This window comes from Galleria mellonella, unplaced genomic scaffold (genome assembly GCF_026898425.1).
Source record: "Galleria mellonella isolate WM207_F2 unplaced genomic scaffold, CSIRO_AGI_GalMel_v1 utg64, whole genome shotgun sequence".
Classification (NCBI taxonomy): domain Eukaryota; kingdom Metazoa; phylum Arthropoda; class Insecta; order Lepidoptera; family Pyralidae; genus Galleria; species Galleria mellonella.
Window position 1 is genome coordinate 9,575,303 of NW_026442133.1, and position 16,144 is coordinate 9,591,446.

At 30.8% G+C, this 16,144-nt stretch overlaps 2 protein-coding genes across 2 annotated transcripts in view; one reads left to right on the top strand and one right to left on the bottom strand.

Moving 5' to 3' along the window:
* LOC113512507 (probable glutamate receptor) overlaps nt 1-13,793 on the bottom strand; it is a 30,256-nt gene extending 16,463 nt beyond the window's left edge. Inside the window, 2 exon segments of the mRNA XM_052900093.1 lie at nt 901-1,070; nt 13,579-13,793. Coding sequence (XP_052756053.1) covers nt 901-1,044 — 144 coding nt within the window. The 5' untranslated portion in view covers nt 1,045-1,070; nt 13,579-13,793.
* LOC113512508 (acyl-CoA Delta-9 desaturase-like) lies at nt 7,944-15,332 on the top strand. The gene is made up of 5 exons (XM_052900237.1): nt 7,944-8,268; nt 9,404-9,534; nt 9,629-9,834; nt 13,779-13,964; nt 15,062-15,332. The coding sequence occupies exons 1-5, from the start codon at nt 7,944-7,946 to the stop codon at nt 15,330-15,332; spliced, it is 1,119 nt and encodes a 372-aa protein (XP_052756197.1).
* The last annotated feature ends 812 nt before the right edge of the window (nt 15,333-16,144 follow it).

Sequence of the window (16,144 nt, forward strand, 5' to 3'; positions counted from 1 at the left end):
GTGTTATTCTTCTATACCCTGTAAATTCACTGTCATATCCCACCCTTCAAACCGAAGCACAACCATTCAAATACAACTGTATGCTCTGTTATGTCCATGGTACTGCTCATGTCTATAAACACACACACTTGTTTGCCATTCTAAGTTGTATAAAAAAAAAATAATAAAAAAAAACTGTTTCCCGGTAAAAACACGAATAGGATTGAATTTGATTGAATTCAATCGAGAGAGGTGCCCAAGCAAACGATTATTGTACAAAGTCTCCCTCTGGTCCGTTCAACTCATAATCTTCTTCAGGCAACACTATCACATCATTCTATCCAAATCGTTGAATCTTATTCCATGATAAACATTTTAGTTCACTATCTGCTTGCATGGCATATTAATATGGCAACCAAATGTTGAGATGGATGTGTGGGGTATCAATGAATGACAGAATAAAAAAAGGTGTATGTATGGGGAAATATTAAAATTGCTCTAATAACGGGAAAATTGCGAAGTAATGAAATATCTTTGTATGATCATGTCATGCGCAGGAATGTGAGTCATATATAAAATAAGTGTTAAATATGAAAGATCACATCATCACTTTAGATAATCACATCATCGTAAGATCGTGATCAATTGCAGGAACCTTAAATAAAGAAAAAAAAAATACGGGGTACACCAGGTCCTCAATTCTCAGGAATGACAAAGCATGATGGGTACTATAGGTGTCACAGGCTATTCTGTATGTTCATGGTGCTGTTCATGTCTATAAGCAACAATTATCACTTTTCATCAGACGGGCCATTAGCTTGTTGGACATTCTAAATTAAAAATTTAAATATTAAAAATTGTTCAAATGTTGTAAAATTGACTGATACTTCGACATTGGCACACTTAAAATGTTTATAATACCTTCTTTAGCAGCATAGTCAGTTCGCTCGTATAATTTTGCCGTAGCCGTGGCGTCAAAATCACGACGCCAATACGCGCTTGAATCCTCACAGTACCCACTGGATTAAAGACAGAAGCCACCCCGTTTACTGCTAAACATTTCATTAGTCGGACAACAGCCCATTCACAACCTTAAACAAAATATATAAGTAAACAATACGGTGAAAGGAAAACAGTATTTTAATAGTCGACACATAATAATATATTCTTTTGCTCTCTATATATATATATATATATATATATCACAAACAAGTGCAATAAATATATATATATATATATATATATATATATATATATATATATATTCCGTATATATATATATATATATATATATATATATATATATATATATATATATATATATATATATATATATATATATATATATATATATTAATTTCGATCGTGTTCTTCATTTCAGCATTGAATATTGGATAACAGACATTTAACGCATTCGTTGTTAGGCTAGTATCTAGCTATTATAACTAAAATATATAAATATTGCTGTACTATACCCACCCCTACTTTGTACATAATTGATATATTATTCGAAAACTTTTAGACTCTTTCATAGTTTGGTCATTCAAGGAATTTTCAAATGTTTATTTACAAGTTTTCTCTGTGCATAATTTCCAGACTTAAATGTAAATAAACAATCTACTTACAACGGTACGAAACAAAAATACCGATTCGTGCAAAAAAAAAAACAAGGGTATATACCTATGCCGAAATACTGATGAATTGTGCATAATTTACGCATTAATTATTATAAAGTATATTTCTCTGTTTGTCTGTTCACCCACCTCTTTTCACCACCGTATCAAATTTTCTGGACGAAATTTGTTATTTTTTCAAATACCTAGTTAAAGCTTGGGTTAATAGAAAAGCTTTAATTATAAAAAAATAAGACACTTGCGTCCTAAAATAAATGTTTATCTAGGCAGTTCGAGCACCTAAATACACAATTGGCTACATCAGACGTCTGGAGTCTCAATACGAGATACTCAAGTACGAGCCAATTTAGTAAAAAAAAGTAATTTCCCAAATAGTCCTATCAAAAATCGAACCTGAGATATCATTTACACAAAGCAAAGCAATATGCCTTACTTTACACCGAAACAGCAATTGCATATTATAATAATTATGTAATTAAATATCAGTATGATGACTCATTAACCACTATTCTTCCGTATATTGCACACTAAAATAAACGGCGTTTATTAATTTACATTTTGTTACACTATTTATAAAAGTAATAAATACAATAAGTTTTGATGAGAAATGACACCAAAGGCGTCCCTATATCTAAACAATCTCTTCTAGGCAACTTATGGGTTTACCCAAAAGTTACCCTTTAGAACATTGAAAAAAAATATGGTATTTGGCGCACTATTATATATATACTAATATATACAAACATGTATATATTAACATATACGTAAATACATATATGTATATACATATATGTAAATATAAACAAATGTATACATAAATATACAAATAGTTAATAACACACATACAACAGGAGAAAATGAAGAAAAAAATAAAGAGAGAACACAGGAAAATAGTACTTAAAGGGAGAGGTTAATAGGACTTAATAAAGGTTTTGAAACTAGCAAGAGTTTGAACAACTACATTTACTAGTAATTATTAAATCCGATAATATATTTTCCAATAAATTAAATTTTAACGTACATACCTACGTGACGAAAGATGGTTGAGTAAAAATGCAAAAATCGCTGCAGGCACGTAGGACTCACAGTGATCCGACAGACACGGGTCGCTGCAGTTTTACTTTTGAAACATTATAACATACTTTGTTTATATTTTAATTTTTTTCTTACAGTTTTATGGTGTTTTTAATTATTTTGCATTAAACAAAGAAGAATCGCTTGTTCTTTGAGTGCCTATGATCTTCAGGTATGTACAACACTATATTTAATACTGTAGCGTAGACAGATGTTTTACCCCCTTATTTATAAAAACTAAAACGTCCTTTGAAACCTTTTTCAATTATTATAGAGTTTTGTACTATCAAATAGAGAAATAAACAAAATTGCCTTTCTATAACTTATCCTTTTACAAAAAGGATATATAAAAGAAAGAGTATTTCTATAGCTATAATTTAACAGTCTGTTCCAAGAAAAGGACTTCAATTATAGCAAAACCAGATATTTTTATTTCTAAAATTTGCTCACCTGATGGTAAGCGGTTACCGTAGCTTATGAACGCCTGCAATAGCAGGCGTATTACGCGCGTGTTGGCGACCCTGAAGAAACCTCTTTACCCCCTTTAAACTACTAAATCGATTTTGATAAAATTTCTATGGAATGAATCTGTAAATATATCCTTTAAAATAAAAAATAATTTTCCAAATCAGTTTATATCTAATGGAGGAAAGATGTAAACATAAAAAAGGTTTGGCGTTTTACGTTTAGGGAGCTTTTTTGATGGGTAAAATTTAAATGATCACTCTGCCTGTGCCATCGGTATACGCCGCACCAATGAGAGATGATATATAATAATAATAACTTTATTGTAGCTAAAAATCGGGTACACAATTTTTTATACAGTGATTACTACACTAGGCTCGCAGGCCTGTATCGTAGTAATAAGTGAGTAGCTAATTTAGTTCATATTTATTGCATTTACAGTCCGGTTCCTGTACAATTTTATCATTTAGGTACTCGAAACTTAAAATACATTTGAAATGAAATAAAAAAATAAAATACATAACTAAACAAGAAAAAAAACATTATTGCAAAATATTTAAGGTTCCATAAGGTACTTATTTCTAATACTATTACATATATTTATTATAGAATATGATAGATGAGAATAATTAAATTGACCTGTAATTAGCCCACTGTGATGAATTCCAGAAAAATGGTTTCTTGTGGGGAGAGGGAGTTGTATAGTTAGCAATGGAGCTATTATTATTCAATGGTAAAGATAGCTAATAATGATTTCGGATAGTTACATATCTATGCAGAAAATTACGTTTAAAAGTTTTTAATTACTTTTTTACCGTAAAATATTTTTCCGCGACAAAAAGTTGCCTATTAAGTAACTTATTATCAGTGCTCTGATAAATTCTTCATGACAAATCATATTGACTAGTTACGGTATTTTGTGACGTAAAAAGAGAAAAAATGAAGTAGATCACTTGAAGATAAAATAATTAAAAACATAGGTACACCAGGTCATCATAGACCTTCAGGAACACAACTGTGAAACCCACATCCACTTTGGTGCAATATTTTTTAAGTGAAGTCGGAACAAACACAGACAGACAAAAATTCTAAACCATATTAGTTTTGACTTATATTGTCCTCTCCTAAGATATCTCGCATATTTTTTCTTAAATAACTCCCATGTGTAAATATCGTCCAGCTGCAATTTCATTATATGAGTATTAGTAAAATGTTACGCTATTCTTCGCAAGACCGATTGTGATGATTCTTATGCAATTTATAGGGTTGGTATCCATACTGGTCTCATACTAATTTTGAAAACATTAAAATATTTTGGTTTATTTTTACAAAATCTTAAATTATATTATTGTATAAAGTGGCATTAAGTGAAATAAGATGAGAGGTGTGCATCTTGAACAATAAAATGAAAATTCGCTAATTTTGAATATATATATATATATATATATATATATATATATATATATATATATATATATATATATATATATATATATATATATATATATGGTTTTAGCATACCACGATCAATATTAGGAATATAAATGTAAGCCTGATGCCAGCCTCGCCAAATGGCATGATCCAGTACATACGGGAACGGTGCCAGTACATCATAGGGGCAAATAGCACGTATTTTAGCACTTGCACACAGAAGGATATACGAATACAATGCAATAGACGGCATAATCTGAAAATAAGCATCATGATAAATGATAAATAGAGAGGCTTTATACAAAAGTTTAAGAGAGTAGTCTATACCACTCATATGTCTGCTGGTAAACAACTCGTGGCTGTGTTTATCAGTTTAAAGGGATGGGATAAGGAATGCAATTACTTTTATTATAATATCTTAATCGACCTCAAGAATAACAACATATGGGTTACTGTTGACACAATATATTTTATGACCGTCATTGCCACTTTCCATATTTTTTTATTAAATCTGCTATACCAGAAGACACATATAGAGTACATAAGTTGATTTTCTATAGATAATTGAAACACTCATGTAATTTATTATAAAGTGCCAACTCAACATTTTATTGTAATGTATAGGGTAGGCAGAAAATATGATTATAGAAGCAATAATTCATTTCCTAATAGACAGACAAGCATCTTCTACAATTTTGCCTGCCAATTGAACTTTCACTATCGCAAGACATTTAATGTCATAAAGTTAAATTATTTCTCCAAGTTCATGGAACCATCAACTGGGTGTCAAATTAATATTATTTAGTTTCAACATGCCTTAATAGATACTTATTATTTAAAAAATAATTAAAATAAACCTGTAAATATCTAAATACTCGTAGTTTAATTATTCGGATATGTAGAGATACAGGTAATCATTACATAACTGTATTAATGGTACTTACAACTTTATTTTGAATATTTTAGTGGATATGAAATATGTCATTCAAAGACGAGACAATCTTCTTAAAATTGAAACAATGGGTATGCACAACAACAACTTCATGAGTTCATAATATTGTACTTATAAAAATAACAGAAAATCCGTCAACATCAAATAGGGATACTAATCGTACAGAAGGCGGTAGACATTTCTAAAATTCTATGCATGTCCCTATATAAAACAAATTATTCCTGGCCATGAAACTGTTTCATTAATTACTGATAGGTAGATACCCAACCTATTGTGTTAGGTGACATGTTTAGGTCGAAAGCTATGTTTCAATTAATACAATGGTATCGTAATAAATCGACTATTGCTTATAAATGGAAATATCTCCAATAATTTGTAATGGTACGTCTGTAGGTATTTAGTAACAAAGGATAATAAACTAATATATTTTTTAATAATTCGACTACAGCTGTACACGCGAGTTCGCTCGCATGAAAGAGAAATTTTATTTGACCGAGATAAAAATTAAACAAAATTAAATAAAATTATTTTAATTATTTAAATAAATATAACCTTTTTAGCCGTGCTCAAATCTAAAAAAGCTTTCGGGCCCAACCAACGGACAGAAATTCTAAAGGCTATGGCATTCGTAGGAACTGACAATCTGCACAAAATATGTAACAAGATTTGGCACACAAAGACTGGCTCTCCGATTAGACATTTGCCATTTTTCCTAGGTATTTTTATCTAGTTACTTGGTGTGTCTAAAATACTATAATTTCAACTATGCATTCCTGAGTATTAAGATAATATCTCTGCCTTTTGTCAAGACAAATTACACTGACTAGCCGTCTTACCTTTCATACCAAAATATAATAACACATAAATCTCGTTATCGTTCGATAAATAAGTATTATAAAGATAGTTAGCAAATACCCATGGTATATGGTATATGGTTGTTGTGGTAAATGATCCTAGAAAAGCCTATGATCAATGCAATAAGAAACATCGTTGTCATCATTACAAGGTATCTATAGTACACATTTGAACTCTCACACTTTTCGCTACAGAGTAAAATCTCGCATCGTCTTCATCCATCAACTTCTTACACACTTTTAAGAGTGTTACATCATTGTGTGAGAGGTCGCATGGAAATACGTGTTTAGGTACATCTGCGACATCTGCGAAATTTCTATACTCGTATTAGTAACTTAATATCTACCTTTACTTACCTTAACTACCTGTATTTTTTTATTGGGTAATAATAAAATGGTAACTCCGCCTGCGCTATCAGTATACGCTGTCAAGGTACCAGTGAGAGATGGATAATTGACGATGAAAGCAGTTCAATTAGCCCATCGTAACGAATTCCACTAGAATTAACCACGATAGTTTCCAGGGGAAACCGCGTGGAGGTCAACCTGATGAGGTGTATTACTAGTAATGGGAAAATTAGAACCTATTACCAACAATCCCTTCCCCCCCCCCTGACTACTTATATTATCTACCACAGTATTTGATTTAAAACTGTGCTATAGATCAACTGCCCTCTTAGACAAACTACATATGAATCTATTGATAAAATCGTTACCGCTAGCGAATTCCTAAGATACGAATGAAATACTCAAGGAAAAAGAATAATTCACCTGAACAAATGACAGTCTGGTGATGTCCAATGTTAGTATTTAAAAAAATCAATTAATTGATACAATGTTTTTCATTTATTCATTTCATTCCTATTTAAGAGCTGCGCTATTGTCGATTTTTCACTCACTACGATTTTTACCACTCAATACGATTTTGAATAATGTATTACTAATTTCTTTTAGATAGTGTTTCTATGATTAGTTCAAGAAAACTTGGTTACCTTTTCATTAAGTTCTAACTATATCAACAAGAAAAATGCAAAACCATACAATCAATCATTCTCCCAATCGCTACTGTATGATCCGCTATGATCAACTAAAATTTTGTTTATTAATCAAAACTGTATTTCAAACAAGCACTCGATATGGCTTATCGCTTGAGACTGATTTATTAATACAGGCCTTGATGCCTATATACAAAGTTCTATTCCTTATACTCAGTTGCTAATTAAATGACTAAATTTGCTATAGCGGAGTACCGATTCAATCCAGACTGTGGTTCAAAGCTTATAGTACCGTTAAACTACATAATGCCATTTCAATAGAATGTAAACAGTTTAGACCTATACCTAGGTAAATGTGACTTTCGAAATACGAAAGAAATTTATGGATCAAAAACCCAATTCAAGGAAAATATTTTAAAAATTACAAAAATACGTACCTATTCTATTAGAAATCCGATGTCGTCTATTACTGGACAGGGGTTGCTGGTTAAAGATGCCACTGTTACCAAAAGAGTACCGATATTAATAGCATATTTTATTTCTTTTTCAGAAAGTCATTATGTCTCCTGTAACTACACAAATATCTGTAATTGATAAAGATAAAACTAGTCATAATAGAGTTAGTCGGGATCACAGACTCAAAGACGTCTACAATATAAATAATAAAGACATAACGTATAAAACCGCATATGACCGCCTACTGCCCAAAAACGAGTCCAAATTCCTCAGATTATTAAGAGCTTGGGAGAAACGTGTAGGATTCGTAACACCCATTCGATGGATAGACTGCGTATTAATAATATTATTTCATATTGTTACAATGGTTTGGTCTATCTACACACTGATTTATAACAATAATATTATGTGGCAAACAATTATGTTTGGTAAGTATAATCATATTTCTTCACTCTCTTATAGATTATAGAAAACAACGGTGACGTCATGCAAAAAATACGATAATGTTAATCAACCATTTGGAAGTGTAAGAATCATTCTTTCCTTACGCCAACAAATGGAAAGCACTTACATTTAGTACCTGCCTAGAACTGTGAACCTAAGTTTGTTCCGTTTGTACCTATCATCTCCTCTTTGTTAATCTGTGACAAGTATGGTAATAATTGGTATATTTGCATGCAATATCGCGTAAATAACAAACATGTACAAATCACAATTCTTATTATTTCTTATAAATGTAATTATTTTGTATTATTTTAAAAGCGGAAAACTTTGTACGAGTAAAAAGTTATATACTTAGATAATATGTTCGTCCCACTCAAATTTATATTGTCAAGCAACTCAGCCTACATGAAGGTGTTTTAATTTTAATGATATATTTGGCAGTGAAATTACAGGATATGAAAATCTTAGTCCTCAAGAATGGGAACACAACGGGTCACATAATTATTAGTACTATTTTTAAATGGAATCGAATGGCATCTTATATAAACTTAAAAAAAAATGTATAAATACCACCAATATATGTAAATAATAATCAAGAATGTTACTACTTACTTAAATGTTACAACTGTACTAAGAAAATATAACTAACGGTGCAGCAGCACCGTCAGTTATATTTTCTTTTTTTATATCTACGATTCAGTAGATAATTCCATATGGCGACCGTTTTTTACTCGTACACTGTCTAAACGTATTAAAGATCAATTAACAAATCATACAATTTGTCAATTTTTACCAAAACATCGCATAATGAAAATATAAATCCACTAAATTACTATTTTACAATATTAACTATTAGACTCTCGAGCTACATTTTATGTATTATAAAAGACGAGATTTACGCGATCATTTAGGTAAACTATGAGAATTTAACTCAATTATCTCTACATTTTGACTCAATTACACTGACTGTGGTCTTCAAAAGTATTATATGATGTAGGACAATGAGTGAGTTAAAGAAAATACTTCTGTCTCAGAAGTCGAAACGTAGAGATAATTCAGGTAAATGATCTTAACATACTTTACTTAAATGTTCGTATTATTTCACAACATAATTTTCAGCTTTCTTGATGGGTCAAGTTGCCGGATTTGGTGTAACAGCTGGAGTGCATCGCTACTGGTGCCATCGGTCGTACAAAGCCAAATTGCCTCTACAAATAATACTGCTTTTCTGCTATTCTCTTGCTGGACAGGTACTTTAATTATATTCACTACACACGATTAAACGACATCGATTTTAGGTACAAGTTTTAATTTTAATAATAACATTTATTCATGTATTAACAGAATAGTATTTACGATTGGGTTCGAGATCATCGAGTACATCATAAATTTTCTGAAACATCAGCTGATCCGCACGATGCACGGCGCGGTTTCTTCTTCTGTCATGTAGGTTGGCTCATGATGAAGAAACACCCAGACGTGATCGCAGAAGGCAGCAAGACTGATATGAGTGACATCAGTAATGATCCTCTCGTAAAGTTTCACACTAAGTAAGTACTTCCATGTTAGACTTTTTCATGGCAAATCAGGGTTCTGCAAAAATTATACCGGCGTTTTGATAACGTCTCATGCAAACTGTTTGCAACAAACAAACAAATATTCAATCTTGCTGTCAATCTTTATATTTAACATCCTGTATATTAAAATCGATTAGTGAATGAAAAGCAATAAATATTGTAGCGTAGAAAAAAGTTGTAACGGCTTACTCAGTAGCCGATATAAATTATTATAGTACCTACAGATAAGCTCTTGCTTCCAAAATCGCATAAAAAGATATCCGAAAATAAGTTACTGTTACTGTTATATACCTACTTATAAGTTACTGTTTTTAAGATCCGAAAGAATTATTATCGTTAGATAAAGTAAATCGCAAACAGTTTAGCCTATTCACGCATTTTCCCACATCTAAAAGAATATTTTACTCGAGAACTACGTAAATACATTACTGGGATGAAAGCAAATATTAAAGAGTACATCCCACACTTTAGATCACGTGAAGTGACGATCCTAGACTTTGCATGGCCTCTTGATCCCATTCAATGTCTAAATGAAGCTACAACTATTTTCACTGCCATTTTTATAGTGCCAGCACAACGTCATATATGTACATAATAAATATAAACACGTAATAAATCAAGTTATATATAGGAATAAACGACTATAGTAGAAGCTATAACTTTTCTAAAAAAATAACGTTTACTAAAAAGGAAAGAAAAACAACAAAAATCGATCAAATGTTGGTTATACTCAAACGCCGAGGTTTCCATGCATACATATAAGATAAAAAGTCCTTTATTCTATTTCTTATACAAAATATATACCTAACAGTTATTATTATTGATACTACAATTCGTAACTTTGTTATTTTTGGGTCATTGTAATTAAAAACTGGACTACAAAACAAGTTTTTTTTTGGAGGTTTTTTGATAATTTATCAAAAACTGTATTACTTGGAAATATAGTTTTATTTTCCTGTAATATTAATATGATTATAAATTGTATTTCAGATTTTTAACTTTTCAAACTTGGGATATAAAGGAACGAAATAGATTTTTTTCTTACATTTTTGATTATAAGTAAGATTACTTATCATAATGATAAATAAAAATTAGTTTTTAATGTACGAATAAAGCCTTTTTATATTATGATACTCCACTTGGACTAGGCCCATTTTGAAATTTTGAGTACTCTTTTCGGACCGCTTAAAAAGAAAATATTTTTTCAGTTATTTTTATTACAATATGGGCCAATAATCTGTAAAACTATCCCAAGTAGATGGCGTTAGTAATCTACAATACATCTACACTACTATTATAAAGAGGAAAGATTTGTATTTTTATGTATATGTTTGTAATAAATAAACTCAAAAAATACTTTGCTGATTTCTAAAATTTTTTCATCATTAGAAAGCTACATTCACCTTGAGTAACATAGGCTATATTTATTGCTAGAAAAGATTAGGGATCTTTACTGAAACTTTAGTAACGTAACTCAAGGTGTAAAAAAAAAGCTATAAAATATCTTTTGTCGCGTGCGCTGCGGAAACTATTGGCGATAGAACAAAAGTATGTTCTACAATATTGAAGAAAATATCAATAACTACAAAAAAACTTCGCGATACTATATATCCAACTATTATCGTAATGTCACAATAACCACTTTTTACATTTTAAAAATTTACAGAAATACCGACCAAAATTACACCATGATATTCATACTTCTGTTTAAATCCTTATCCAAATAAATCATATTGTTTTCGAAAATATTTCAATTTATGTAGATTACTTTTTTAATTATTCAAATCAGCTATTCCATTCAATAGATATTACAATTTAATAAGTCATAGAAATAGAAAAAATAACGCTGTCGGCCGCGTGGCTAGCTAACCAGGCATTGTAGCGATGCGGGAGAGGGGTAGGTGGAGGCAGGCACATCTATGAAATAGGTAGCTAAGTAAGTCGCAACATAAGGGTTTAACTGTAACTTTTTAGTACGAAATCTTATAAATCTATAAAATAATTAGATAAAAATAACTTCAAATTATATACATTATAAATAATCGCCGCTACACTATAAGAGTGTGCCATGTCCAATTACTATAACAAACAGTAACTGGACATGGCACAATCTTAGACTATAAAGATCATCGAGCAAGAACCTAAAAACAAGGAATTACAAAGAAGGAATGATAAAAACTGTAAATCGTATGGTTGCCTCTTTTCTTATGCAAATGTGATTAGTAAAAAGAGGACAACAGATACACCAACCACCAAGTTGCTATTGTTCTCCATTCATAGCAAAAATTTGTCAATAACTACTTTTTCGTTACTAATTTATATATTCGACACAGTTTATGTAGAAAGTATACAAGCAAGTTGTATCTGAATTTGGTAGGGTTATACGGCCGTATGGGAGTCATGAGAGATATTTAAAAAAATAAAATAAAGGGTACGACAAAACTATATATTTTTTTTTTATTTAATCTTTCTGTCTGTATGTTTATTCGGGTATCACGCAAAAACTCTTGAACCAGCCTAAAAATTTGGTGTATGTTTTATCTCGATACGCGATACAGAATTACCACTTCGCCCTCAGACACGATTACTTCTAAGAACTCCACCACATCATACTCAGGCTTTTGGGAATTCCTTTACAGTTATATCCATTCGACTATGGAATAGTCTGCCATCCGAAATAAGGGAATCGGCAAGTATAGGCATGTTTAAGCGTCGTCTAAGAGAGCATTACTTATCACTATGCTGACGTATTATGTATATGTGTATGTATATTTATATATGTTTATATGTGTATATATATGTATGTGTATATATGTGTATATGTATGTTTGTGTAAATATATGTGTATGTTTACAGGGTATTTTATGTAATTTATAATGTGTAGTTTGTATTATTCTTTGTGTATATATAACTTATGCGTTTATACAATATATGCAGATCGTATGACTGCCTATTTTTATTTATAAAATAACACATTAACATGGAAAGGTTTTGCTGGAAGAAATCTCTTATTAGAGATAAGCTCGCCTTTGTACATTATGTTTATAATGAATTGTAATTACCAGTATGTTTTGTGTACAATAAAGAATAAAGAATTTGTCTATTTAGTTATTATTTTTGTGGACAAAAAACTAGTATAAAATAAAGACGAACAATTACCTATAGAACGACGAAATTTTCGTACGTTAGTATCGCTGGTGTATAATGTGCAACAGTATCACATTTGTTAATTATTGATGCTAGTGTATTTCCGTAATTTCATACCCTTATGTACGGAATAACACTAGTTTGTGCGAACTCGAGTAAATATGACTTGCAACAAGATACAGGTATTAGTATCGACCTGGGTCAAGAGGGCGTACGCATATTTCTTATTCTAAGTTATAGTCTAAATATTGTTAAAGAAAAAGTTTAGAAACTTATAGTTTTCAGAATATTCTAATTTTCATAATTATACCAATATTGTTAGTATTTCTATACGAACTAAGAGCGAGGGATGGACAGCAGCGTCCCTCTTAAAACATCTCTAAAGCCTGACTGCGATTGACAATTCGCCTGCCAAGCATGGCAACTACTGGCAAAATCCCCCAAGGGGGAGGCTTATGTTCAATAGTGGACAGTTAAAGGCTGAAATGATGATACGAACTAAATTAATTAATATACTTCTTTTTGTATTTCAATTGAATTTGAAAGTATTAAAAATGATAAATACCGTACCTGCGAATCAACATATCTACCAAGGGTTGTCTTTCTCCACAAAACATCATCTTCAAAAACAGCCAACAAATTGTTATGCACTTTGGCGATTTAATATAACGCCTACTTTATGTAGATAAATTAATCTAAAAAAAATAATATTCATTTAAATTTTCTAGTTATGTACTTATGTAAACAATATTTATGTATTATTTTTTCAGATACTTCACTTTATTCAAAATATTAATCTGCTTAGTACTGCCAGTCCTATTGCCAGTGTACGGATGGAATGAAAAATGGGAATTTGCGGTGTTTTCACAATCCTTCATACGGTATATGCTGACCCTCAATTTCACGTGGTCAGTTAACAGCTTCGCCCATATATGGGGAAATAAACCTTATGACAGGTTAGTATAGAAAATTTTAACAACCTCTACTATCAAAGTGAATTCATCCATTTTAACCAAATATTATCCATTTCTGAACATGGACTTCCAATAAACCGGTCACAAGGAACGGCACTAACACATCTGAATCCACCAACTCACTGCAATATATTTGGCTCTAAATTGCATTTGCCTGTATAAAATAACCATTTGAAAAGCTCTCATCCTATCGGTTGTCCGTTTTTAGGGTTTCGTACCTTCAAGGGAAAAAACGGTACCCTTAGAAGATCACTTAGTTGTCCGTCCATCCTTCCGTCCATCAACTCTTTTTCTTAGGAACACGTGGAGGTATCAAGTTAAAATTAATATTATATACTCAGATGTGCAATCTCTTAAAGCAGTGCAAAAATCAAGCTTCTAAGAAAAAGGAATTACATAGAAGGAATGATAAAATAAAAATTGTAAATCATTAGGTTGCCTCCTTTCTTCTTATACAAATATAATTAGTAAAAAGAAGACGAAAGATACACCATCAGTTGCTATTTTTCTCAATTCACAGCAGGCAAATAACAAATTTAACATTACTAGCTTATATTAAACTATATATTACGTATTCGACACACTTTATGTAGAAAGTATGCAAGCAGGTTGTATCTGAATTTGGTAGGGTTATACGGCCGTATAACATTTTCCTGCTATGAATTGAGAAAAATAACAACTGATCGTGTATCGTTCATCGTTTTTTTACTAATTATATTTACATAAGAAAAAAGGAGGCAACTATACGATTTACAATTTTTATTTTATCATACCTTCTATGTCATAGGTTCCATTTATATTGCATATTTTGACATTCGCAAAGGGAATCAAAACCTCTAGAGTACTTCCCATTGATCTAGAATCATAGAATTTAGCAAGAAGCAATATTATGTAGCACAAGTAAAGGAAAAAATCCAAAAACCGTACGCTTATGGTTATTTATAAAAAAAAAACTTGATGATTTTGTACAGAACTCTCTTTACGTAGGTCCGACTCGCATTTGACCAGCTTTTTAAGTTATGTAGCCGGCCTATTGCCTTTGATAGGTATGATTTTGACTAGTTGCGTTTACTTTTCAGAAACATCATGCCAGCTGAAAATAGAGGAGTATCAATTGTCGCTATGGGAGAAGGGTGGCACAATTACCATCACACATTTCCATGGGACTACAAAGCTGCTGAATTAGCTTACTCTATTAATATAACTACAATTATTTTAAATTTCTTTGCGTATATCGGATGGGCGTATGACCTAAAAGTAGCGTCACCGGCTTTGATCGACGCGGTAGCAATAAATAGGGGAGATGGCAGCAGATATAAAAAAAATAGTGCAGAAAATAAAAATAATTGATTCGTAGCTAAGAATTATATAATAATTAGTGACATTTAGTTATACGTAGCGCCTATATATTTTGTTCACATGACTAGTGATTAAAGATATAGAGAATAATAAATTTACTTTGCTTTTCCTTTCTCATAAATCGTGCACCACAACCACACACCAATGAAAATTAATAATAATGTACAAAATGAACTATTTATGTTCACTCGCCAAATTACGTCTATAAATTAAACAAAATCTACATTTAAAATTAAAAACACCCAGTAAAACAAAAAAGTTTTTTTTTTATGTACATTGTATTTGCATTGTCTATAAATCTTAAAATATGTTCTTAGAGAAATCGATATAAGTAATATCGGTTTTTTTAAGTTCACGACATTATAAATACTAATAATAAATTTTGAAAAAATTCTAAATCAAATTTATGATCACAATATTTACTTAACAGTACTGTTAATCAAATTAAAAATAATTCATTTCATTCAATATACCATTACGTATATAACTAAAGTAATTTAAAACATTTAGATAATAGGTAACAAGTTTAACTTGTTTGTGCTTTAGTCTAGAAATATATGATAAATAAAAAGTTGAAAGCCTATTTTTTTTTCTAAAATATATGTTTTTATACTTCACGGTTGCCCAATTCTTTAACCGTTCAAATGACATCATTTTTTTTTCTTGTAACACATTTCATGAGAAATATTTAATTTATTAAATGTTATCGTCTATTCGTAGCTACCAACAATATTACAATAAACAATAATTTCGCCGCTGCGTCTCCATACAACAGAAAAATTAAGTACCGATCAATTTTAAAA